We start from the raw sequence: 27,749 nt of genomic DNA, 5'->3' as shown, positions 1-27,749 counted from the left end.
ACTTTACATGTTATGGGCCACATGGGCTCTGCAATAACTGCCACAAACTGGATGGTGACAAGCAACTGCAGTTGTATTTCTCTAAGACTTTATTTACAAGGCTGAGCTCCACCCTAAGTGACAGGTTGTTCATATGTGCTGCTTAACTTGCTCCCGAATTCAGAGTGGAAAAGTTGTGACTACCAGGATGTCCTTCTTCTGAAGCAACAAGTCATCCCAGATACTCAATGCCAGAACTTCAGAAAAAAAATCCCAGAGTCCCGAGCAGGAACCCCAGCTCTGCTACTTGCTAGCTGGCTTAGTTTCTATTGGGTTTATTTGGCTCGTGGTCCACTGAGGAAAGTCAGGGCAGGAACTCAGGCAAAGACAATGGGGAATGATGCTTACTAGGTTTGCTCTCCAAATCTTATTCAACCTATTTTCTTACACCAACCAGGACCCATCTAGAGACGGCACCTCTCACAGTGGGCTGGGCCCCCCCTCACATCACTCATTAATAAAGAATATGCACACAGACTTGCCTACAAGCCAATTTGATGGGGGCAGTTTCTCAATTGAGGGTCCCTCTTCCCAGATGATTCTAGTTCATGCCAAATTGATAACAAACTGACCAGCACACTGCCCCAGGGTTCTAAGCCAGCAGTCCTAAAGACACCATCAGGGACTCCACTGGATCCCTCTAGATATCTGGAAATTAGCACCAGTGGGCTACTGGTAGACACACTGTGACAAACCTGACCATGTTTTTCAAGAACTGTGGAAGGACTTTGAACTCTTGACAGAAAGGTCATTAAGTGCCCAGAGCTCAATAAGCTACTGTGGGACATGGCAGATGATGCCGAGTACAGGATAGCTAGTGTCAGATGGCTTGTGAGGTTTCAGAGGGAAGCAAAGACTATCAGGGTGAATTATGTGACATTCTGAACTAAAACTCTGTGATTCTGGTCAGTTGGTGCTGAAGAATCAGTTGTGATTAAGAAGAGACCAACATCATTGAGGCCGAATCTGAAGGAAGATAGAGATCATATTTCAAGGTAGGAACCAATGCCCTGGGTGGGAGCCAAGTTTGATGCTTATAACCACCCTCTCCAGAGAATTTACATGGAGGTCCCAAGAGAACTTCTCAATCCTTTCCAAGGACAGTGCCACCCATGACCTTACCTCCCAACATGGCTACACTGAGAGTCAAGCTCCCAATATGTGAGCCCTTGGGAATACCCCCAAACCATATCCAAAGCACACTTGCTGCATATAATCATGTTGCTCTTGCCAACGTGTGATAAATTAGGGATCTTCAGGCTGGCATGACAGGTTGGTGGGTAAAAGTGCCTTGCCACCAAGTCAGACAACCTGAGTTTAATTCCTAATACCCACAACGATGATGTGGGATTCCCCTCTGTATGCTGTGAATGTTTTATTGCCATTTGTTAATAAAGAAGCTGCTTTGGCCTATAGCAGGGCAGAATATAGCAAGGTGGAAGGGAAATTCAAGCAGAGATAGAGGAGGAAAGAAGGCGGAGCCAGGGAGATGCCAAAGGAGTATTTGCCAAAGGAGAAAGGTGCCAGAACATGATTGGTAAGCCACAGACTTATGGCAATACACAGAATAATAGAAAAGGGTTAATTTAAGTTGTAAGAGTTGTAGGAATATGCCTGAACCATTGGTGTTGTTGTAATGAATATAGTTTCCATGTGATTATTCGGGTCTGGGCAACCAGAAAAAGAAAGAAGTTTCTGTTTGCAACAGTGGAAAAAAGAACTAGCTCCCACAGGTTGTCTTCTAACCTTCAAACATGAACAGTGGCACACACGCCAACCGCCCTCCCTAAGTAAACAGGTAAAAAGCATTTAATTCATGGTCCCATGTCTCCGCTGGAGGACACACAGCAGACAAATACCAAGCAGCTCAAGAGCCTTCCAGAGACTGAGCACCAGCTAACCTCAGACAGAAGTCCCAGAACTGTAAGCAATACACTTCTGCCATCTGAAATAAATGAGTTGCCAATTTTTAATTTAAAAAAAAGCCACACCCCCAAAATTTTCATGATGGTAAATGAGCACTATAAGTGATTCCAAGCTAACAGGTCTGAAGTGTTAAAAGCATAGGCATCTTATTTAGAGAATACCATACACCAAACTCCCAAGTGATACAACAAAAAAGCTGAATGGCTTTGTACTTATTTCATAGGGGACATCTGTGATGGGAAACGTTTCACAAAGAAATTGCAGGCTCAATGACATTTCACTCAGGCCTAAACAATCAACGGTATTTTCCACAGTTAAGTATGAGAGCCCCTGAGACAACCTACCATCTTATTTGCCCAAAGGCAGTCATATAACTGGATATAATAAATCATAGCCATGGGGGGGGAGAATCACAGGGTTGTCATAATTATTATACACAAACACCCATTGAGCACATTGTTTTATGAGGCCAGACTAATCACTGTTCCAAATGATAAAAGGGAACTTTAAGAAAATCAATGGCAGTGGTGGCGCATGCCTTTAACCCCAGCACTTGCAAGGCAGGGGAACAGGGAACTCTGAGTTCAAGGTCAGCCTGGCCTACAGAGGGAGTTCCAAAACAGCCAGGGCTAGACAGAAAAACCCTGTCTCAAAAGAAAGAAAGGAAGGAAGGAAGGAAGGAAGGAAGGAAGGAAGGAAGGAAGGAAGGAAGGAAGGAAGAGGGGAGGGAGAGAGAGAGAGAGAGAGAGAGAGAGAGAGAGATCAAGTAAAAGCTGGGCATGGTGGAGCACACCTTTAATCCTAGCCCTGAGGAGGCAGAGTCAGGCAAATCTCTGTGAGTTCAAGGCCAGCCTACTCTACAGACAGAATTCCAGGACAGACAGAACATGGAATGACCCTGTTCCCCACCACCACTCAAAAGAAGGAAAATCAAATAACAAGCAAGCCATTCCACAGAAATAGATGTAAAATCTTAAAAATCAAATTCAACAATACATAAAAAGAACCAGCTGGGTTTGCTCTGGGAATACAGGAGTGGTCTAATAAAGACCTCAACTTCAACAAAACCAGAAAGAAGATGATAAAATGCAAACCAAATTAGGAAAAAAAAAAAAAAAAAACCTCTTAGCAGCTAGTTCCCTGGCAGAAAGGAATATCAGTCCTTTGAGATCAAGATCAGACAAGGAAGCCCATATTTCTGCTGCAGTTTAGCAGCAAACTGGAGGGTATGTCGAGAGAAACAGAGCAAGAAAGGAAAAAGAAAGTTCATTACCTGCAAAGACAAAAAGAAAGCCGAGGGTGGAAGGACCCACAAATAATCCCAGGATCCGTGAGGCAGGAAAAGAAAGATCTCGAGTTAAGCCTGGGCTACAGAGCCAAGCCTTAGCAAAATAAAGACAGGCAGGCTAGGGAGACAGCTCAGTCTAAGCCATGCAAGAGTGAAAGGGCCTGAGTTCAAATCCCCAGGACCCATATGTAAAGAAGGCCGGTGCAGAGCTCCTGTGAGGGACGGGGTGAGCACAGAGCACACCCAGAGTGCATGGGTCAGGCAGCCTGGCATTCACAGCAGACAATGACACAAGTCTTCTCAAGCAGGTGCAAGGGTGTCCTCTGACTCCACAAGCATGCTATGGCATGCATGCCCCTGCACTCACGCACACCCAAAAGCATGTGCACATGCAGACAAACTCATAAACAAAATTTTTAAAAATTTAAAATAGGAAAAAGGAAGGAGGAGTAAAGCCAAAAACTCTACAAACTTCTAGAATTAACCAACAGCTTTAGTAAGGTTGCTATAAACATGATTGATAAACAAAAGGTAACAGCATATCTGGGAACCAATAAAAATATTGGAAACTATTTTTAAATACTACTTTCAACATCAAAACATTTCAAATATATAGAAATAAATCTAAGCAACAATATTCATGGATTCCGTAAAACACTGAGAACTAACAGGACATCAATACGCAGGCTACCTAAGACTCACAGGCTGAAATAGTCACTACTGCAAACATGTGACTTTCCAGACTGATCTCTGAATTCAATGTAACCCCAAGTGTGGTTCCAAGAGAAATTTTTTTTTTTGTATATGTGGAAATGGACAAGATGATTTAAAATGCAAAAGAGATCAAAAACAGTCAAAACAATCTAAATTTGAATGTGTGGAAATGGACAATATGATTCAACTGCAGAAACCTAAGAGCAGCCAAAACAATCTAAAAAAATAAAGCCCAAGATTTACACCTACCAGATACAAAGGCTTTTCTTAAAATCACAGCATTGGTGACAAGGTGCTGTCACTAAACCCTTCCCAAAGGGACCCAAACACTGTGTGATGGCACAGAGTCACCAGAGAAGAGGGAGCCTCAATTGAGAAAATGCTTCCAGAAGATCCAACTGTAGGCAAGTCTGTAGGACACTTTCTTAGTGGCCCATGGAGGACTGTAGGTGGGGCCACCCCTGGGCTGGTGGTCTTGGGCTCTATAAGAAAGCAGGCTGAGCATCCCAGGAGGAGCAAGCCAGTAAGAGGAGCAAGTCAGTAAGCAGAACTCCTCCATGGGCCTCTGCATCATCTGCTTCTAGGTTGCTGCCCTGTGTGAGTTCCTGCCCTGATTTCCCTCAATAATGAACAGTGCTGTGGAGGTGTAAGCCGAATAAACACTTTCATCCCCAACTTGCTTTTGGTCATGGTGTGTCATTACAGCAATACAGACCCTAATTAGAACATTCTGTCTACCTTTCCTCCTAAGGTATCAATGACAAACCAAGGCATGATTCTGCCAAAATTGACTCTGGGGAAACAATGAGTTTCTTGGGATTCCTTACAGTGTGCCCTTACAGAACATAAGGAATGGGTTACGTACAAGTTGCAGGTGCTTCTTCCCTGCAAAGCCTTTCCACCCCTGGAAAGCCTCTATCCAGCAGGCAGAGATGGAGCCTCCTCCTTTAGTTTTTCCCACAATACACTGTAGCCCTTCCACATGCAATTAAGGCAGAGTTGCAAACAACAGGAGGTAGGGAGAGGCTGACTACTCAGGTGAGCGTCTGCTGGCCTTCCCCACCCCTCCACAATGGGATCTAACAGTCATCTAGCCCAGCTATGATCACCCCTTCGCAAGGGGCACAGCTGACCTTTCCAAGTTGCTGGTGTGCTTGCCTAGGAGGAGAGTCACAACAGTGCTACTGGCACAAGGGTTAAAAGACTATCCAGATATGATGTCCAGAAGAAAAAAATATATGCATGGACTCTTGATTTATGACCAAAGGGATGTTTCAGGGCAGTTGGGGAACAGCCAATAAACAGCTCTTCTTCAGTTAGACTTCCGCAAGGGAAGAATAACATACTAGCCCTCACATATGCAGAACTCAGTCAGCTATATGATGATCCTCATGGCTTTAGAATAAGCAAAGATTTCTTAAACAGATTCAGAAAAATTCAATTAATAGGATGAAAGATAAATTAGGCTATGAAAATGGAGTACCATGGGGCAGGGAGGCTTGGTCCTGCCTCAATGACATGATGGGACAGACTGAGTTGACTTCCCAGGAGCGGCCTTACCCTCTCTGAGGAGCAGGTGGGGGTTGGGTGGGGGGAAGTGGAGGAGTGAGCTGAGAGCAGGGAGGGGGAACTGGATTGGTATTAAAAATTAAATAAATAAATAAATAAAATTTAAAAAAGGAAAATGGAGTACTTTTATCCATCAAAAGATATCATTACAGGGTCAGTTACAGAGTTGGAAAGGTTTCCTGTGTCCTAGGAATAAAGAGTTTGTATCTATAAACTATCAAAAACTCATACAGATTAGAAGAACAACAACCCAAGGAAAAAATGGGCCAAAGTTTTGAACCTTATAAAAGAAGGTATCTGGGTGGCCGACAAGCCTGAGAAACAGGGTCAACAATGTGGTCATCGGGAAATGACAAAGCCTGGAAGATAAGCATAGTTATAAGGCAGGATGTGGAACCACCCCAGGTCTGGTACACCTGAACCACCTGCTGGCAGAAGCTGAACCACAACCAGAGTCTCCGGCTCAGGTGTGTGAGCCCCATGACTCACTAATTTCCCTCCAAGACACATACACATCCAAAACACAACAGAAACAGCTCCAGAAGTAGTGCTCACAACAGCTCCAAAGAGAGTAACAGGCTACGCAGCACTGACCATCAGTGGAGGCAGATCAGCTCCTGGTACCCAACGGCCCAACAGAACCTCACAGAACAATGCTGAAACCACACACAAATGAGGACATGAAGTTTCCTTCGAAATGAAGCAGAACAAAGGCCTGTGTGAGAAATGGGAGAAGCACCAGGCAAGGCTGGGTGGCAAGCCCAAGAAACAGAAACATCAGAGCCTAACGGCCAGTGACACTAGTGACTGCGTGGAGCTGCTTCGTGCTTCTGTGTATTACCTTGTATTCAATGTCTCTTCAAAGCTGAGGTCACAAACACACATTGTGGGACTGGGAAAATGCTCAGTAAGAAAATTGCTTGCTGTACAAGCATGAGGACTTGAGTTCAGCTACCCAACATCCTCAAAAAAAAGTCACTTTGCGGGCTGAACCCCATATTTCAACATGAAAGGATGATCAGTGGGTAAAGGTGCTTGCTGCCAAGTCTGAGTTCCATCTCTGGGACCTGCATGGTAGAAAGAAAGAACCAGCTACCAGGACTATCTTCCGACCTGTATACTGAGGCCATGGCAGACCACATGCACACATATACTAAAGCAAGCACAGCGCTAGCCAGGTGTGGCAAAAGCTAGTTCTGTGATCCCAGAACTGCGAGACAGAGGCGAGAGGATCCCTGAAGCTCACCAGCCGGTTCAGCCACCTGGTGAGCTCCAGCTGTACCGAGGGAACAAATGAGGTAGAGAGCAGTGGGCATGTCCTCCACACACGCATGCACAGGCGCACACACAGAATACTTCAGCATCCTCATCGGCACACAGGACAGGTCTCTAGGGCTCTGGAAGGTGAGTCCCCACGACGTCTGCATGCTCAAATGTATTTCCTTTACCCTGGATCATGGTCTAAAAAGGACAGAGGTAAGTTATCAGTATGTAGGGAGTAGAAACGACCTCCTCTCGAATCAGACAACAGCCAGCACTATCTCGTGCTTCAGGGTAGCAGGGAGAGGATGGCCATTCCTTTGCCAGCGTTCTCAGTGCCAACCAAGGGACAGCAGGCTGCGGTTTAAAGTAGAAACCCCTATTTCAACATGAAAGTCCACAATTTTTAAATGTTAGAATCTTAAAAAAATAAGTGCCTAAGGAACTGAGTCACTAAGCTCAGTCGCCCAGTGCCAACCCTGGAGGACCACATTCTCAGCGGTCACATATCCTTCAGTCAGTACTCTAAGGTGGAGCTTCTCTCTCTTCAGAGGGAAAAGAGTTTGCTTTGTTTGTGGTGTTGGGGATTGAACATATGAGCTCACACGTGTTAGGCAAGCACCCTACCACTGAGCTAGTGCCCAGTTGGGGAGGCCCATGCTTCTCAACTGTAAACAGAGCTGATACATGTAGCAGCCTCCTGGCTAACATAAGCCTCTGTCATTATTCAATAAACAAGGACAGTATCAAAGATGACTGAAATGCGACTGCCCTGAACCTGGGCCTCTGATTGCCTCATCTTACAATGAGAAAACATTGAGTCAGGGAGGAGATGTCCCCATGGGCTCCTGCCTGACAAGTCACTGGGAAGGATGTCAACCCTGCCCAACTTAAGCCACAGATCACAACCCCTATGCTACATTATGGGGTGAGGGGTTCATATCTACCCAATCCTTCTCTCTGGATTTCACGTTCCTCATTCTATCATCCCAAAGGACTGCTCCCAAGGCTCTCCACCTTGATCTCGGTTGATAAACCACTAGCCCTCCTCCCTTGGGAGGCTTTTAATCACTCCCTGCAAGGGAAGCGGTCTTAATCAGCCAAGGCGGGGCCAGCAGCCAGTGAATGGTTAATTAAGGCAGCCAACAGAGCTGACAATGAAACCCTAGCAGCCACCCCAGGGCTAAGCCAGTGCTCTGTGCCTGGCTTCTAATTGGCACAGCAGACAACAGCAAAGCCTGTCTCCACTTCCAGGCTACAGAGGGAAACTAAGCTGAGGCAGGTGGGGCTGAGGCCTTGGGGCTTTCCTAGTTATCAGAGTCAAGAAACAAGAGACAATTCTAGGCTGTGAGGCCACAGGAAGAGCTAATCTCCCTGTGGGGCCAAGAGGTCAGAACTAAAGAATGAGGTGAAGGAGAGGGCGAGAGTTCAGGGAGCTGGGGAGGAAGGGTCACTCCTGAGCAGCACAAGCTGTGGCACAACCTGCCAACCACCCTCAGAGACCATGCTCTCCCTGGGTGCTAAGCACTAAGGCTCAGAGAGAGCACCCACAGGATCACTATGGCTTGACTCTGCGGCCAGCAGCTGAGGTCACCCACTGGAAGCAATCAAGGGCCCCAAGTAAAGATGGAAACAAAGAGAAAGGGGATTCAGCAAACACAGGGGACTCTGGGAAAATCTTACCAAGCAGCCCAAACACTGGCCCACACCATATGTAGGCTTAGGGTGCACCCCAGGAAAGCATCTGAGACCCCACTATAAATCACTGTCGTCAACCTCTGAGGTAGGCAAGGTGGGCAAGGCACCTTGTAGAAGCTTACTGAAAGACACTGAGGTCTTTGGCCCAGATTTTCTTAGGATTAGCCCCTCCTCACCGTTTTTTATTTGTTTGGTTTGGGTTTGGTCTGGTTTTTGAGATAAGGTCTCACACAGCCCAGGCTGACCTCAAACTTCTTATCCTTATGCCTCCAACTCCCTAGTGCTGGGATTTTAAGTATGCACCACAGCGCCTGACTCCCTTGCTGGCTTAAAGAAGACCTGGGGGTACTAAAGACAATTGTATGTGAAATTCAGCAGTGAAAGGAATTCACCCCAGGCACAGTCTCTTGATCCACAGAACCACATTCGTTTCTGGAAATGAGCTACTCATTAGATAAACAGGAATCAAAGGTTTGCTGAAGAGCTGAGAGAAAATAAAAAAGGCCTAGAACTAGATGTGGTGGTGCCCACCCACCACCCCAGCGGAGGAAGATTGAAGTTCAAGGTCAAAGGCTAAAAAGTCCCAAAGCAGACAGCCTCACTGGCTTGGCCAGAGGCCATGTCCATACCATGGCATCTGACAAGACTGTGGGGACAAGGTACACAGGAGACCCTGGTCTCAAAGAGAGGCATTGTCCAGATTCCCTCAGACACCCCCACCACACACGCCTGCTCTGCCTTACGCCTGCTCTGCCTTTCTGGTGTATGGATGGCCAGTGGAAAGAGGACACGTTTTTCCTCAGCAGTAATGCTTGCATTAGCATGAGGACAAGGAAGAGTCGGAAACTGGAGGTAGTAGGTACAAGAAAGGTCACAAAAACTCTGCCTTTGAAATATGAAGAATGGAGAGATGCCCAGCCATCTCTGCATGACAATTTATTTCCAAGCTCATGGCCAGAGCAGAACATTCACCCGGCAGGCTTCCTCAGCCATACAGTGGCAGCAGTAAAGGCCTACGTACTTCTGGGAAGTGGAATGAGTTAGCGCACATCCAGTATCATCAAGGGCCAGGGTCCCACTAAGCACCAAGTGTTCCCTGTTTTCAGGGACAATATTTTACAACACTGAAATGGATAACAGCACAACTCTGAGCTCTGAGACCTGCAGGGTTTCTGGTGCTGCTTAAGTCATTTAATTACACAATGTCATGCTATCCCCACGCATTGAATTCAAACAGATTATTAATTTCCCAAACACTGCTACACCACACTGGTAGAATCAGCACTGTGGCTGTAGACAGCCAGCCCCAGAGGAGATTGTGACTACTGGCTCTGGGAACCACATACAAAAGATGACTTCATTTAAATTAAGGGGCTAGACAGCACTGTTTTTGCCTCTGTTTTTCACTCTGTGAATTTCTAGGCACACAAGCACAGGCCTAGGCCCACACGATGAGCCTGCTATGGAAAGACAGACAAGCAGCAAGGCAGAAGTGGGCATCAAGTACCTGTCTCAGTTTTGCTGGCAAAGCCTGCCGCCTGCTTGATGGCTGCTGCTGTGAGCGCTAATCCTCGGCTCCTCTTCATGCCATGCTGAAGGACGGCTTCAAACTGGGCACACAGACAGGTCACCCTGCAGGAGAAGCAGGGACTCATCAGTCTACCTGGGAAGTGACACCAAGCAGAGTGGGCTCCAGCACTGCAGGAGAACCGCCAGGTGTGACTCCAGAAGACACCCGGATTTGCAGACTTGGACGCTCCAAAAGCCCCACCCTATTTTTGTCTGATTCAAGTCAGGGATGCCCCTCAGGACCAGTGCTGGAAGAACAGGGGAAAGGGTGCTAACCAGCAGGTAATGAAAAGCCAATTTAAAAACAAATCAGTCCTGTGAATTGAACTGCATTCAATTCACAAGTCTCAACTCTTAATTCACATCACATAGTTTGCAAAGCACAAAGCAAGATGACATTATCAGAGGCTGAATCCAGTAGTCTGCCAAACCAGAAACACTCTAATTTCATGGCCTGCTACTTACTGTCATGTGAATTCTTATTCTTGTTACTTATTATATTATAAGAGATTACATCGTGAATTCCTATCTAGAGGTGACAAAAATTTTCAATTAAGTTACAATTGCTGTGCATTTAATTGAATTTCTCAATAACTGAAAAAAAAAAGGGAGCTTCTGAGCATGCCCGTGGAGAGATGAAGTCAGGGAAATCACACTGGATTCTCAGGTCCTCCCTAGGTTCTTGGGCCATGCTTTCTGAGCCCTTCCATTCACAGCCAGTGATAGCTCCTATGTGCCACAGCAAACTTCAGGTCAGACAAGGTGAGAGGGAGGGGGCAGACAAGGTTACTTACTGAGACCTGCCTCAAAACTAGATAGATAGATAGATAGATAGATAGACAGACAGATCGATAGATTGATTTAAGAAAAGAAAAGAATCACAACAGGGTAGGAGACACAGAAAGGGCCCTACCCCAAAGCCTCTGTACTGTTCTAAAAAAGTAGAAAAGTAAGGCCAGAGACCACACAAAACATTTCAGTACCTCAGAAATGGAAAGAAATTAGACCAGGGTGGCATGGGGAATGGAAATAGGCACAGCCCGGCCAACATTCTGTGATCAGATGGCGGTAACCTTGGAGTTATTACCTCAATATGACAAAAAAAGGCAGCAAATTAGGCAGAGGGGCCCAGTGCAAAGACCCCAAACACCCCGACCATCTGGCTCAACTTTGCCTGACTTTAAGGATATCTGCTCCACCTGTCACCATATCTGACCGCTCCAGGGGGCTGTCGCTATATGGGTGATGAAGCATTTTCACATTTATTACCTCAGTAACTCCCCAACAATGCTAGGAGCCCTGATGGGGTAGGCTTTATTTTCTCCAAATCTAACTCCCTGATGGGGTAGGTTCTATTATCTCCAGATCTAACTCCTGGCCTCTTGGATGGTCTTTCCCGGAACCCCTGTAGCCAGCAGGGCCTGGGCACAGGTCCCAGGATCCACCCACAATGAGACAACCCTCTTTGTGGGGCAGTTGTCACTCCTAAACATTAGCCATGTGTCTGCCACTCCTCTATGCCAAACAGGTATGCAAGTATTTGAGGGCTTCCTGAAGGCTGGGACAGATACAGAAGTATCTGAAATCCACAGAAACCAAAGTTAGAGCAAGACAGGGGCCCTGTCTTAGGAGAAACAACTCTAGACACGGTTGAGGCTTCTTTGTAATTAATGGAGGCCCCTAGCTTAAAAGGAATCTCTGCAAACTCAACCATCCATTTAACAATCCCTGGCAGTTTGCTTGGCTCCAAAGCACAGGTCAGTAACTGCCTGGCCAACTCCAGATAAAATCAGGCCAGGCCCCTCAGGGGAATGAAAAGCAGGCAAGCAGCAAGCCTGTGTTTGGAGGGTCCGGTTGCATTAGCAGCCCAACCTCCCAAACACACACAGGTCACAACTATGCTAACAGCAGAAACACCCAGGTGAGTGCTACTCCTGTAATGACTTCTCACAACGCCAAGCCAGAGGCCAGTCCATGTCAACATCCTCCAGGTCCCTGTGAACCTCTCTATATGACCTAGGCGTGTGTCTACTCATGATATCGTATTCAACTGTCTTCCTGGTGCCTTTACCCTGTGTTCCTGTCTAAGGCACTCTTAGTAGTTGGTATTGGAGTTCCATGTCTCTCCTGCTGACTGAGCGCTGCCCCAACACTGCAGACAATGTGATCCAAATGGTTCTTCCCCTTGGGATGGAGAGCACAGGCTTGGGGCTGCACAGTTCAGTGAGAGACGCATCTCAGGAGAGCTCTCATAGCTCTCAAGTCCCTAGGACCAGGGAGTCAGGGAAGGGACACCTGCACACACAGGAGCTTACCCTTTAGGGGACGTGGGCACACATAGGAGTCCACCCTTTAGGGGACGTGGACACACACAGGAGCCTACCCTTTAGGGGTGTGGGCACACACGGGAGCATACCCTTTAGGGGGTGTGGGCACACACAGGAGTCTACCCTTTAGGGGTGTGGGCACACACAGGAGTCCACCCTTTAGAGGACATGGGCACAAACAGGAGTCTACCCTTTAGAGGGCGTGGGCACACACAGGAGCCTACCCTTTAGGGGTGTGGGCACACACAGGAGTCTACCCTTTAGGGGTGTGGGCACACACAGGAGTCCACCCCTTAGAGGACATGGGCACACACAGGAGTCTACCCTTTAGAGGGCGTGGGCACACACAGGAGTCTACCCTTTAGGGGTGTGGGCACACACAAGAGTTTATCCTTTGGGACGTGGGCACACAGAGAGGCTCCCAGCATGACCATGTCAGGGAAGGTTTCCACTGTTTCCTGCCCTTGCTTATATGGTGCTAATTCCTACAAGACCAAAGAAGCACCTGCTTTCATCCATACATTTTCTTAGCTGAATCTGTATTTCCCAGAATTCCCTCTGCGAAATGTTCTTTAACTTCACTGTGAAAGGCTGACTGCCTCAATGGCATTGTATCACATCCAACTTACATTCCAAGTTAATGAGTTGGGATGTATTAATGAGCGAGGCTCTTAATAACAGGCTCTTAGTTTTTTTTAAAAAAGCATCATTCAGTAACATCACCCAGGTTTGTAGGCAGACAGCTGTTCACAGGATGAACAGCTAAATGGAGTACTATTTGATAGGCACAAAGCTGAGCTCAGTTCACCACACAAAGCCAGGAAAGGTGGTTCATGCCTTGGCACACAGCAGGAGGATCAGAAACTCAAGGTCAGCTTCAACTACATATCCAGCTGAAACCAGCATGGGCTACATGAGACTCTGTCTCAAAGAAATAAACTTGGGCATGGTGGCACAGGCCTTTAAATCTGGCACTTGGGAGGCAGAGGCAGGCAGATCCGAGTTCAAGGCCAGCCTGGTCTGTAAAGACAGTTCCAGGACAGCCAGGACTACACAGAAAAACCTGTCTCAAAAAATATAAAAATAAAAATTAAATAAATAAAATAAAGGCTTCCATGCAGTGTCCTTGCTTACATTTCCATTTCTGTACAACCTGGGGAGGAGTTCACTTCAGCTTACAATTGCAGTTCATCACAAAAGGAAGCGGAGGCAAAGGAGGAATGCTGCTTACTGGTTTTCTCAGCCTGCTTTCTTAGAGAACCCAGATACGCCTGCCCAGAGGTGGCACACACAGTGGGCTTGGTACACCCACACTGATTATTACTCAATAAAATGTCCCATAGACCTGCCTACAGGCCAAGCTGAGGGAGGCTATTTCTCAGGTGAGGTTTCCTCTTTCCAAATGACCCTGGCATGTGTCAAATTAGCAAACAACAACAGCAGCAGAAGCAGCACACTGCAGATATTCCGGAAAAGTCTGATGGTGGAATAATGGAGGCAGCACCCCATTTCTAGGCTTCATCCCCAGCCCTTGAGGGCTGGTGGGAGAGAATTTGTTTTTTCTTGAGACAAAGACTCATTCTGTTATCTGTGTTGGATTGGAACTCACTTGGCTAGCTTCAAACTCATGGCATTTTTCCTGCCTCAACTCCCAAGTGCAGAAGTTACAAACACTAGCCACCATTCCTAGCTTCTGGGGTGGAGGTGGGGGAGGTGGTGATGGAGTGGTGGCAATGGAGGTGTTGGAGGAGGAGGTGGTGGTGATGGTTCTAAGTATCAAACCTAGGACCTCAAGCATGCTAAGCAGAAACTCTACCATTGACCGACATCTCAGCCCCACACAGAGACCTTTTTGAGAAAACCAAATGCAACCTCAAAACTGAACAAGATTGACCCTGTTTGTAAAGCTCCAATGTTAACTGGGACAGAGTCAATAGCACCCCTAAAATCGATCAATGGCTAGCATAGAGGTAAGATGAAGTCAGTCTGCTACCCTTGCTCAAACCAGGGCAGGACATGATGACCATTTGAAAAGGGCTATGTCCTACATGTATGAATTAAGTCTGTGAAAGGTTCACACCCTTTGCCCACGAACTTCATTAGCAAACACACACACAAGACTACAATCTATATGAGATAAAGACTGAATGATAAAAATGGTATTATTTAGTCCTAAACACTTAGCACTAAAGGAAGCAGCTAAACAAATGGCAGAGCAGCTGTTCAGCCCTGAAAACATGCACAGGGGCAGCTGAGCAGGTGAGCAGGCGGACCAGTGAAGACAGCAGGGGCTGAGACAATAGCTGAGACTAAGTCCACACCTCACCGTGCCGGCCGGGCACCTGCGCTCCAGCTCTGAGTAAAACCACCCAGCGAAACAATGACTAGCTGGGCTTGTGCCTTCACATTTTCCTGTATTCACTTATTCTCTGAGGCACTGAAAAAGGCCAGAATACCACTACTCAGTCATAAAGATTGAACAAGCTTTGTTTGAAGGCAGAAATGAGGGGGAATAACTAAAACATGTAGGGAGCTTGAGCATTTTGTTTTAATTTTTTAGATCTCTTATTTTTATGTGTACAGAAGTTTTGTCAGCATGTATGACTGCACCATGCTGGTGCCTGGTGCCCACATTTGTCAGCAGAGGAGTGTCAGATGGCCTGGAATTGGACTTAGACGGTTGTGAAGCACCATGTGGGTGCCAGAAACTGAATCCAGATCCTCTGCAAGAACAAGTACTCTTAACCACTAAGCCATCTCTCCAGCCCCTGTTTTATTTTTTAAGGCTCTTATACCAGTTGTAGCAGCACACACCTTTAATCCCAGTGCTCAGGAGGTAGAGGCTGACAGATTTCTCTGAGTTTAAGGGCAGCTTGGTCTACATAAGAACTCTAGAACAGTCATAAAAGGGGGGGAGGGGGGAACAAGCTCTTTCTAGGTCGCCCAGGCTGACTTCAAACTCACTATGTAACGAAGGCCAGCTTCAAGTCTCAGCAACCTCCTCTCCAGCCTCTTGACTGCTCAGATTATGGATATGAGCTATCCTGCTCAGCTTGAAAATAATGTTTTTTAAGCTTTTCTTTAAAATGTTAAATTAAAACAAGCAAACATAAAACATACAGATAGAGAACAGCATGCTTCGGGCCAGCAGAGGCTCAGTGGGAAAAGGACCTGCACCCAAGCTTGATAACCTGAGTAATTGTCTGCTAACCCCCACACATATGTCCATACAGAAAATAAATATGCAAAAATGCTTATAAAACAAATAAAATACTGCAAAAAAAGACATCAAAATTTATTTTATTGCAGTTTAATTACTTTGTGTACATACATACCCACACATGCCACAGCACACATGCAGAAGTCAGGGGACAACTTGTCGGATTTGGTTCTCCCCTTCCACCATGTGGGTCCCAAGGATCACACCTGGATCATGAGGCATGGTAGCAAGTGCCTGTACAAGTGCCACCATTGTCCTAGCATATCATGTAGGCAGGACAAACTGGAGGTACAGAGTTTTGTGACTGAGCTGGTGTTTCTGTTTCTCTTCCCATACCGAAGAGACTAGACACAAGAGTGAAGCCTCCATGCAGGCATCAGCCCCGCTTCTCCATGTGGAATAGCTTTGTGGGTGCTGGCCTCGGCAATGGGGCCCCACTGTCAGTTTGTGGAGAACTCACTGTCTTAGCAACAGCCTTGGTCGTCTGGGGATTTCCAAGGGACTCTCTTGGCCAACAACTCAACTGAACGCAATGCAGTAACTATATTTGAGACTCATTTGGTGACAAGAGATGGCCAGTTGGGACTCCATATCCCCCATTATTAGAATACTTCATTAAGATTGCTTTCATATATTTTATGAAATTTCCACTACACTGATTTAGATTTCCAAAACATCACTCAAATACCCTCATTGATGCTTACTGACATGCCCCATGGCTTGCTCAGCTTGCTTCTTTATGTAACCCTGCTGTGGGACAATGGTTTTTTATCCTGCCACTTGTATTTTAATAAAACACTGATTGGCCAGTAGTTATGCAGGAAGTATAGGCGGGACAACCAGGTAGGAAGTAGAGGCAGGACAACCAGAACAGGAGAATTCTGGGAAGAGGAAAGAGCCAACCTGCAGTTGTCACCTAGCCCTCGAGAAAGATGAGAATGCCTCACTGAAAAAGGTACCAATTCACGTAGCTAACATAGACCAGAATAATGGGCCAATTTAAGATGTAAGAATTAGTTAATAAGAAGCCTGAGCAAATAGGCCAACCAGTTTATAATTTCTTTGGGACTGAATGGCTGAGGGACCAGGCGGGTCAGAAACCTCGGTCAGCATAACCCAGCACCACCTGCCCAGGGATGGCACTGACCACAGGGGCTGGCCCTCCTCCATTAGTCATCAATCAGGGAAATATCCCACAGACTTGCCTCTGATGGAGGCATCTCTCAACTGAGGTTCCGTCTTCCCAGATAACCCTACCTTGTGTTAAACTGACCAAAAGTCCACCAGTACACTTTTCCAGGACAGCAGAGAGGTACGTACAACACACAAGTCCATACGTCCATCCACTTTACCCTTTCCTTGTACCTTCATATTGAATGTTACCTCTGCTCAGGCACAACCTGTAGCCCCTCCACGCACCCATTTGCCCACTAATGCTACAGTCACCTCTATACCATCTAATTATAGGTCACTGTGATTGTTACCACAATTTACATGTCCAAACTCAACGCAATGTTCTGAAGGCAACCATCTTCTCAAATGGCGTCTCAAACACAGAACAGTTCTCCAACACCCCCTCAGCAGCAGGATAACCAGAGTCCTCTGACTTTTAATTAACTACCCCAAAATGCTGGTGTGCCCTGGCATAAAGCAAAAATGTAGGCTGAGATTGGTGGCACACACCTTTAATCCCAGCACTCAGGAGGCAGAGGCAAATGGATCTCTGTGAGTTCGAGGTGAGCCATTCTACACAGCAAAAATGTTGAATCCATTATGTTCTTCCTAAGTGTGCCCAGCAAATGCCACTAGAGATAAGCATGGCCCTGGTCCACGGAAGTGAGCTGATCATCATCCCCTGGTGTGTCTGTCACAAGAGAGGCTTGGAGAGGCAAATGCAGCCCAAAATTACACACCCAGTTGTCAGCAACTTGTGTCCATGGTAGTGCCCATGGTAGTGCCCATGGTAGTACCCATGGTAGGTCTGAAGGTATGTAGACTCCAGAGACCAGGGTGCACGCTAGTTGCCTCTCATCGTCACCAAATAAACATGAAGTGTCAGGGAGAATGAGGCTTGCATGCTGTCCACTGTGCTCCTTCTCAGCAACCATCATTTACACCCAAGACAAATGTTTATTTAAATTTAGATATGAAAATGTGCTCAGATTTCTTAAATATCCAAGAGTTCTACATCTGCTAAAAATACTCTTTTTCCAGGAAGGAATCAACTCATAGCCGAGTATGCTAGTGCATGCTTGTTTTGCTAGCACAGAAGGAGGTTAAGAGGCCACCTGTTCTGTTCAAGATTAGCCTGGGTCACACAGTGAGACCAGGCTACCCTGGGCTGAGGATGTACAACACCTACATAACACATGTAAGGTCTTGGATTACATTCCCAGTATCATATGTACAAAATATCTTTTTCTAATCTGGTTAATAAACAAAAAGATACAGGGCTGGTGGCTTACCACTGTAGTAGAATACCTGTATAGTAAGTGTTGGTTCTATCACCAATATAAAGTAAAAAATAAAAATTAAAAACCTATGTGGGAGAAGTGTCAGAGCCAATTAACCAAACCCAAAAGTTTTTCCCAGGCCAATAAGAATATGGCATCCAGTTAACACCTTTGACTAAAGAGGCTGGTGGGAAGCATGTGACACACTAAAGAAAAAAGTCACATGACGAATACAGAGGCATTTAAAATGGGAAAATGCAGCCAGGTAGTGGTGGCACACACCTTTAATCTGGCACTCAGAAAGCAGAGGCAAGTGAATGACAAGTGGGCCAACCCAGCCTATAATTCCCAAAGTGGAAGGGTTTCCCAGATGTAGAGTGAAATGAGCATTCCTTCATGGCAGGTACTCCTCACAGTGAACAAGGCCCATTAAATGCTAAGGCTGAGGTAAGCCAGGTGAGAGCCCAAGTGGAAAAAGAAGACCTACTCCTAACTGGACTCTGAGTGCCTACTTACTCGGGAAGTCAGTCCAGGGATCCCAGAGCTTACAACAGCCTGGCTACAGCACTCCTGGTGAGTGACCAATCCTCAGTGTCAACGTGACTAGATTTAGAATCACCGTGGAAGCACCTCTAGGTGTGCCTGTGAAGGTGTTTCCAGGAAAAGTAGTCTAGAGGGAAGACCCATCCTGGTCATGCACAGTCCCACGGGCTGGAGTCCCAGAGCAAACTGAAAGGAGAGTGCTGAGCAGCAGCATTCCCCTCGCCAGGTCCCAGATGGCAGACGGGTGGCTGAGTCCATGTGTGACCTCCTGCTGCTCTGAAGCCTCAGATCAGATCCTTTCATTAGCTGTAGACCTTGGCAGCTGCCAGAAGGGGGTGGTGGGCAAGAGGGAGAGGACAAAGTCAATGTTCTGAGGGAAGGCTGAGGAAGCTGGCGTGTCTGGAACTAGAGAGAGCTTAGGAAGGAGCGCCAGAGAAAGAGAATGCTCAGTGCCAGACAGGCATGCTGAGGATCTGGCTAGTCATCCAAACAGCTACCACGGGACTGTGTGAAGTAGAGCTCACAACAGCAGGCAGGCCAAACGGAGACCAGCAAGCAGCTGCACGACTGCTGTCGCTCACCATGGCAGCCAACATTCCCTCTGGAGGGGAAGCTTCCCACAAGAATGGACGGTGAAGAGGGCTCCTGCAGCCAGGCAAGCTTGCAATGATGCCAGAACTCAAGAAACCTTAGGCAACAGGACCTAGTTGGATAATAAAGGTAACTGGGGCATTGTCCCTTCTCAGGAGCCCTTTCTGCTTCCCAGATGCAGGACGAGCAGCTTGCACCATCACGCACCAGATACAGTGACTGGGGACTATTACCTCCAAAGCCATGAATCACCGTATTTCCTCTTTCTCTTGAAAAGCCTATCACAGGAACCAAAATGCTGACAAACACACTATCTGAGCACCATCATTAGCCCCTCTAGAAAAGGCACAATGTTACTAGTTTAAGCTGTCCTAAAGATGCAATGTCAACACAGCACCAAGCAATAGTCATTGATGACTAGTACTGTCAATACTTAGCCACAGCCAACAGCCACAGCAGCCGGAATCAACTTTTTCTTCTTCTTCTTTTTTTAAGTGTATGTGTATGTCTGTGTGTACATACCTTTATGTGTGGTACCCACAGAGGCCAGGAGAGGACATCAGGAGAGGTACTGAAGTTATAGGCAGTTGTGAGTAACCTGACATAGATGTTGGGAATCAAAGTTGGGTCCTCTGCAAAAACAGTAAATGCTCTAACCTGCTGAGCCATCTCTCCAGCCCAGGAACTAACTTTTTAAAATCTACTATTTAACAGCGTTTTTTAAAAAAAAATGTTTACTTTGTGTGTGTGTAGGTGGACATACAATTCATAGCAAGCATGTTGAAGTCAGAGGACAATAGAGAGAGTTTGTTATCTTCTTTCACCTCTGGGTATCTGGGATCAAATTCAGGTCATAAGGTGCCACAGCCAGAGACGTCCTGCCAGCACAAACATTAAGATCTTACCTAAGAAAAGGTGCAGCTGTTATGTAGGAACATTATGTGGTGATATTTTGTTTGTGCTTTAACAAAGAAAGCTTGCCTGAAGATCAAAGTGTGGAGCTAGCCACACTAGTTAGTCATAGAGACCAGGCAGTAGTCACCTTTAATCCCAACACTCGGGAGACAGAGGCAGACAGATCTTTGTGAGTTCGAGGCCACCCTGGGTTACATGAGATTGAATCAGTCTAAAAGAGAAACAGAGTCAAGCGGTGGAGAAGGGAAATGATATGGCTGGGCAGAGAGAATATACGGCAGGAGGAGACAGTTCAGGATCCAGTCTGAAGTTTTGCAGAGAAAGCATTCAGTCTGAGGATTCCTAGAGACAGGATACCCCACTCATTCTGATGATTTCATGGGATAAGAACTAGGAGCTGGTTGCTCTGCTTCTCTGCTATTTCAGCTTTCATCCCCTAATATCTGACTCAGGGTTTTTATTATTAAGACCAAGTATAAATCACACTACCTAGGACAGATACCTCTCGGAAAATGAATAGCACAATGATGAAGGAAAATGAATACATACACACACACTACACACACACTGCACACAGACCTGAGTGTGTGCATACAATACACACTATATGCACAGAAACACGCACATGCACACTGCACACATACGCACACATATACACACACACATTACACAGACACACACTGCACACATGTGTTTGTACTGCACATACATGCACATGCACACACACACACTGCACAGAAACACACACATGCACAGACATTGTACACACACACTACACAAAGTCATGCTGGTCAGGCTAGGGTGAGTACTTCTTAATTAACTCTGCATCCCAGTCCAGGGACAGAAACAACTCCTGGACAGCAGATCTGCATTCATAAGACTTGACAGTTTATAGCTATTCTTTTTACTCTTATTTGTGTTTTGAGACAGGGTCTCAACGTAATTGCTATCTAGACAAAATAACCTTAAATTGATAATCCTCCTGCCTCAACTTCCCACATGTTGGAATTATAGGCAGGGACTACCACACTCAAATTTCCTATTATTCTTTTGAGGGTGAAATTTACTGAAAATGCAAATTCTCAGTTGGGTATGGTGTGCACTCCTGTGATCCCAGCACTGGGAGACTGAGGCGAGAGGAGGCACAGATCCGGCCAAGCAAGAGCTCTCCAAGCTAACACACTTGTCTGCTCACAGCACTTGGACGCTGTAGACCCAGGTTAGGACTGACATCATCATCATGAATTTACAAGCTTTCCAGGCACTTCTGATGCAGGTAGACCCTAAATTCCAAAATGAGAACCCCTATGACAGAGAGTAGACCCCTTATCAGACTTTAATCCATAACGCTGATATTACGTTTTACTTATGTGCATGTAAGTGTCTGTGTATCTATATGTACACACATGCCATGGCAGATGTGTGACAGAGGACAGCATGCAGGACCATGTGGTTCCTGAGGATGGGTCATCAGGTATGGTGGCAGGGCATCTCATGGGCCCTACATACATAACTTTTAAATTGCTACATACACGTACATTTCCTGCTTAAAGGAAATCCTATGTAATATCATTTTTTGCTTCTTTGCTATGTTTGTGTTGCTGGGATTGTACAGAGTTTCATATACGGTAGGTAAATGCTCTAACGCCAAGATATCTATATATCCAGGTCTTTTTGCATCTTTTCTCCTCTCTATATATCTCTCTCTTTGTGACAGGGGCTAAACTGCCTAAACTGGACTTGAACTCAGAGATCCACCTGCCTCTGTCCCCTTGTGCTGGGTTTAAAGGCATGCACCCTCACCACCCAGCAATCACCTATTTCCTAACACTAAATACTTAGGCTTCTGAGTTTTCACAACTGTAAATCATTACAGGAATAACTTTATGTAGCAAATAGAGCAGACTCCTAGAGGAGAAGAGAGGAACTTAGAAGCATGTTGATAGGCAGTGGCTACACACGCACTGTAGAACCAAATGGTCACAGAGGCAGATCCGGCAGCCTCCATTCTTGGCACCTTTTAATGAACAGTAAAGTGGTTTTGAAAATTACCTGTTTTCTGAGCATAGTGCACATGTCTGTAAACCCACTACTGGCAGAGCTAAGGCCCATGAACAGTACTAGGGGTTCAGGTGAGATGGTTCAGCAGGTAAAAGCATTTGCCACCAAAGCCTGTCCAACCTGAGTTTGACCCCAGATTCCAAGAAGGAAGAAGAGAACCAACACCCAAAAGTTGCTGACCTCCACACATGCATTGTGGCATATGAGCACATGCATGCACACATACTATAATACATAAACCAAAAAAAAATTTGAGCCAGGTGATGGTGGCATATGTCTTTAATCCTAACACTCGGAAGGCAGAGGCAGGTGGATCTCTGTGAGTTCAAGTTCGAGGCCAGCCTGGTCTACAAAAGCTAGTTCCAGGACAGGCTCCAAAGCTACAGAGAAATCCTGTCAAAGAGAGAGAGAGAGAGAGAGAGAGAGAGAGAGAGAGAGAGGAAGGCAATGAGGACTCACCTGCTGTCAGAGTCTGAAGCAATCTCCTTTCTCCCTCCGAAGCGGATCTGGCACTGCAGAGAAAGAGAATGCTGAGGTCAGCTGCTAGGCTGAGACAGAGACATCACAGAACAGCCCACAAGGCCTTCAGATACAGTGGGGACAGAGGCCCTGGCGCCTCAAAGGTAAGAAGACAACACTCTGGCCTCTTACAGGAAGCCTAGTCTCCCTCTTGACTCCAGGAAGTGGGTAAACTAGGCAGACAGGAGCGCAGGCCCTGCAGTTACCAGGGAGCTCTCTGGCGCTGAGAACCTCCATGCCTGAGATGATGGCTCTTCTTGACAGAGCCCTCAAAGGGTTAGACTGTGTCAAGTGACAGCCACCTTGTTGTGCTGAGCAGCTCTGCCAGGCTGAGTAGATGGGAAAGCTACCTGTTTAAAATCAGAGCTACAACGCTACCCTAACCACTTTAGCCGTGAAACCCAGTCCACACGGTCACCTCACCTTCACCACTGTCCACCCAGCTCTGTTACTGTTGGTTTGATCTGCTTTGTTTTGAGACAGTCTCACTCTGCAACCAATTCACAGCCAATTCTGTGACCAAATTCACAGCAATCTTGGGATTACATACGTGTACACACTCCCAGCTCACTATTCCATGTTAAAGAAGTTTATGGGTAGCAAACTTGCGTCCTATGGAGACTTAAGATTAATCAAAAAAGGATACTGTTATCAGAATTTGTAGGTAAATGATAGATAAATACATTTTGTTTTTCAAGATAAATGTCACAGTTCAACTCCTCAGAATAACCTAGAAGTTCTGACCAGAAGCCCCAACCTGTTTCTTTAGGTGCTACATGTACAGCACCCAACTCATTCCTTGTCTTGCTGTCTTTGTGTTCTGGATTAACTGCAGACCAAACTCTACCTGTGCTAACAAGTGTGATTCATCCAGCATCCCGTGCAGAGGAAGGGCCAGACTCCAGGGGAGAAGAGACGACCTTAGGTTTATAAACACCATGACCAAAATCAACCTGAGCAAGAAAGGGTTTATTTCATCAGACATGTCCACATTGCAGTCGTCATCAAGGGAAATCAGTGCAGAAAACTGAGGTAGGAACTGAAGCAGAAGCCATGAAACACCCGGCTCACTGGCTTACTCTGCTCACTCTGCCTGGCTTGCTCAGCCTAGTTTCTAACAGCACCCAGGACCTCCTGCTCAGGGCTGGTATCTGCCCCTATGAGCATTAATCAAGAAAACCCACTACAGACTTGTCTACAGTCCACCTGATGAAGACATTTTCTCAACTGAGATTCTCTCCTTCCCAGGTAACTCTAGCTTGTATCATGTTAACAAAAGTCTGACCAGCACAGGGACACACTCAGAAAAAGCAGACAAATCTCGCAGCTGAAAAGAATGTGGAATTCCCTCAACCTCTTCACCACGCTAGGCTCCCTCAACTTCCAAACAAACATTGGATTCTCTGGTCCCACTTCAACATTTAACCCACAAACTCTATAAAGTCTTTCCCTCCTTATAATCCCATGCCAATAACAGTCAACAGTCCCTTCCAAGAGGCGACTCTTCAGTCTCCTTACTAACTGATGGCTCGAGTGAGCTGCTGATCTCTCAGTTTCACTCAGTGCCATGGTCTATAGAGTGGAAACAGTCACAGGAACTCCTCGGTCAGTGCTGAAGAATTCACTGTAAGGCACTTAGCACAAAGTGGACATGTGATGACAGCTAGCATTACAATGTCAGGCAAGCCAGCATCGACAGCCATACCAGCGTATCAGGAAGTCGGCACAGTTGCTGGCAACAGAGGCTCAGGGCGTTTGTACTTTGGGAGACGTAACTGCAAGCCAGCACCTTTGAAGAGCTGCCCTAAAACAAATCTGCTGGGAAATCAAATTCTGAAATGAAGACAGTCATTGCTATAGGACAGACTTTGAAACTCCAAACCAATAACTTCCTCTATCCCTACTCTTACTGCCTTTCCTGATCTGTCATGCCCCAGGAAAACTCTTTGTTCAGCCATTCTCTGAAACAGCTGGACGTGGTGGTGCGTAATCCCAGCAGTTGGGAGGCTAAGGTGAAAGTTCATAGGCTACTTAGTGAGTTCAAGGCCACTCTGGGCTAGTCGTGAGTTCAAGGCCATCCTGGGTGACCTGCTAATACCTAGTCTCAAAACAAACCCAAAACCATTCCCAGACACAAAATAAAGCTGTGCACATAAAAGGGAAGAAATGACTTCTACGTTACCTTCGGACATTCACACAAAAGGCTGCTGTGTGCATTCTTACCTGCTTCACTGCGTCCAGCAGTCGCTCCAGCAGGAATTGCCTTTTGTCATCGTTCTGTGACCCTGAAATGAAATGGGGTTTAATTACTTCTGTTTGATAACTAGATTCTGATTAAGGCTTTCTGGCACTCAATGCCGAGCACAGTGACACATGCTTTTAATCCCAGCACTCAGGAGGTAAAGGCAGGAGGATCTCCGTGAGTTTAAGACCAGCCTGGTCTACATAAGCAAATTCCAGGATAGCCAGAACTACAGAGACTCTGTCTCAAAAGAAGAAAAAAAAAAAGACTTTCTGACATTTGACATGATAATACATGGCTGTCCACAAACAAGACCAGTCCTCTATTCGTCTTTAACAAAATAAGCCGACAAACTGGGCACTAAGAGTCTATACTACCACAATGAGGTACAGCACAGGAAAACAGTGAAACTCAGTTTCCACAGATTGAAGGTACCAGTTTCTCAGCTGTGATACTACGGATACTTCAGCGAATGTAGCAATGTCCCTGACCTCTACTCAGTGGATACACACACATACACACACGCACACACATGTAGAAATAGCCATGCCAACTGTAGAAATAATCAGGCTAGCTAAGAATAAAACAATTATATTTTATTTATTATAAGGGGGAAAACTCATGAAACAGGAAACAAGAAATCCAATCACAGCAATGTCCTGCTGGGAAAAGGTGCACACCTTTTTACCTGGGTCCCAGTGAAGCCACGCCTTAACTAAGACCCACCTCTTAAAGAGGTCTGAAAGCTAGCAATGCTTTCCCCATCACACACACACACACACACACACACACACACACACACAGAGTTGGCTTCCTACATTGTCAAATGTGTCCTGGAGCGTGGGCTGCCCCTACCATGAAGTAGGATGTAAGTTGCCTGGAATGGAGGCCCTGTCCTTGGATGGTCTTACTACCTTTTCCCTGCTATCAGCTAGACAGGCTGGAAAACCTAGTTGCTAACTTTCTCAGCTATTGCTGACCTTACAGAGTTGGTCAATGATGTCTGGGGGTGTGACCCAGTTGACAGAATGCTAGCCTAGCATGTGTGGGGCCCTGGGTTCAGCACCTCATGAATCAGAAATAGTGGACACACCTGTAACCCCAGTTATTAGAAAGTGGAAGCAGGATGACCGGGAATTCAAGGTCATCCTCACCTACAAAAGGAGTCTGGGGTCAGCCTAGATTATCTGAAACCGTGTCTTAAAAATAAACAAACATTAACAGGTTGGCCAATGAGAAGCAAGAGTGTACTTGGGTATGCTATGCCCTGTGAAAAGGTGTGAAAGGTGTCGCTCCTTCCTCCATCCTCATGCCTGAGACACTTCACTACTCTGAGCCAAAGCAGTCCTTCGCCCCATTAAACTACATACATGCCCAAAGGGAAAGCCGGGAGATCCACAAAGGAACCTCCTGGTACCTTTGTGTGCCTGGCAGTGAGATGCTAAGCCAATATCATAAATAATTCTCACCAATTAAAAAACACATCTGTTCAAACCACCATAGGTGCTTGGTCGGTTTGTTACTTGCAGTCAAATGAATTCCCAAATGATTCCCACTAGAACAAGACACACAATTTTTACTAATGAGCTTTAGGGAAGGGGCCTTCAGCACCAGGTAGACCACCACAGGTGGCATAGATGCCCAATAAGAGGTTGGGTGGCACCAATCTACAGAATTAAGCTGTGGATAGCAATGCCCCAGTCACAGAGCAGTCACTTTGAACAACAGGAACAGAACTACTCCGTGGCCTCAACCCTGGGCCACACCAGGACGAGTGTTGGAGACACAGGAGTGAAAGGTATAAAGTCATTTTCTCATGGAGCCAAATGTATTAGGAAAAGAAGACGGTGCGTAAGCACATGGGTAATAAACAGTGATGGAGACAGGAAGAAAACCACAACAATGCAGCAAGAAGCGAGGACTACCGCCAGCATGGTGTGGGCTCTCTGCACAAGTGACATGGGAGCTGAACTCTTCATAAAGAAGAGCAGCAGCCACAGAAGGAAGGGCCCATTCCATGCAAAGCAAACAGCTAGGGGAGAGGTTGAGGCAAGACAAGCTCAGCTTCTGTGTTCCAGGATGAGAGGGGTAGGGGTAGGCATAAGGACCATCAGACAGGACTTGGGGGCAGGGACAGGAAGAACCATCAGGTAGGACTAGGGGGCAGGAGCAGGAAGAAGGACCATCAGACAGGACTAGGGGGCAGGAGCAGGAAGGACCATCAGACAGGACTAGGGGGCAGGAGCAGGAAGGACCATCAGACAGGACTAGGGGGCAGGAGCAGGAAGGACCATCAGACGGGACTAGGGGGCAGGGACAAGAAGGACCATCAGACAGGACTAGGGGGCAGGAGCAGGAAGGACCATCAGACAGGACTAGGGGGCAGGAGCAGGAAGGACCATAAGACGGGACTAGGGGGCAGGAGCAGGAAGGACCATCAGACAGGACTACAAGTCTTCTGGGGTTGGGTGGGCAGGATCATCAGACAGGGCAGGAGAGCATCTAGTTGGTCATGAAGGGTGCTTCAAACCAGTCTACTAGGCTAAGATTCTTCTTTAACCTGGACACTAACTGGTGCAAGTGTGAGTTTGATGGAAAACATTAGCCCCCTGAAGTCTGTGTTGGAATCACATCATGATACCTGTCTTCCTCCAAGCCGGGAGATAAAGCGAAGACACTTAAGAAAACAATTACTTTTGCTGAAAGAGGCTTTGACAGGCAGCCCTACACAGGATTATCACCAGACCCTCACACATCCTTCACCCCGTGCCTCTCCATAGCCTTCTCTTCACTTAGCAGAAGGGTTAGTTTCTGC

At 46.5% G+C, this 27,749-nt stretch overlaps 1 protein-coding gene and 1 long non-coding RNA gene across 2 annotated transcripts in view; one reads left to right on the top strand and one right to left on the bottom strand.

Moving 5' to 3' along the window:
• The window catches only part of Snx29 (sorting nexin 29), a 417,720-nt gene that overhangs the window by 376,521 nt on the left and 13,450 nt on the right, over window positions 1–27,749 (bottom strand). Inside the window, exons 2-4 of the mRNA XM_087910838.1 lie at window positions 24,916–24,977; window positions 22,633–22,685; window positions 10,002–10,126 (exon numbers count right to left, since the gene is read on the bottom strand). Coding sequence (XP_087766964.1) covers window positions 10,002–10,126; window positions 22,633–22,685; window positions 24,916–24,977 — 240 coding nt within the window. The remainder of the gene's footprint in view (window positions 1–10,001; window positions 10,127–22,632; window positions 22,686–24,915; window positions 24,978–27,749) is intronic.
• On the top strand, window positions 18,349–26,173 carry LOC148121058 (uncharacterized). Its single transcript, XR_015738936.1, has 3 exons — window positions 18,349–19,326; window positions 22,675–22,796; window positions 23,528–26,173. It is a non-coding gene; the product is annotated as an uncharacterized LOC148121058 (long non-coding RNA).

This window comes from Myodes glareolus, chromosome 9 (genome assembly GCF_982192425.1).
Source record: "Myodes glareolus chromosome 9, mMyoGla1.1, whole genome shotgun sequence".
NCBI lineage: Eukaryota > Metazoa > Chordata > Mammalia > Rodentia > Cricetidae > Myodes > Myodes glareolus.
The sequence above is the reverse complement of the archived record's forward strand: the minus strand, read 5'-3'. Positions and strand labels throughout refer to the sequence as shown.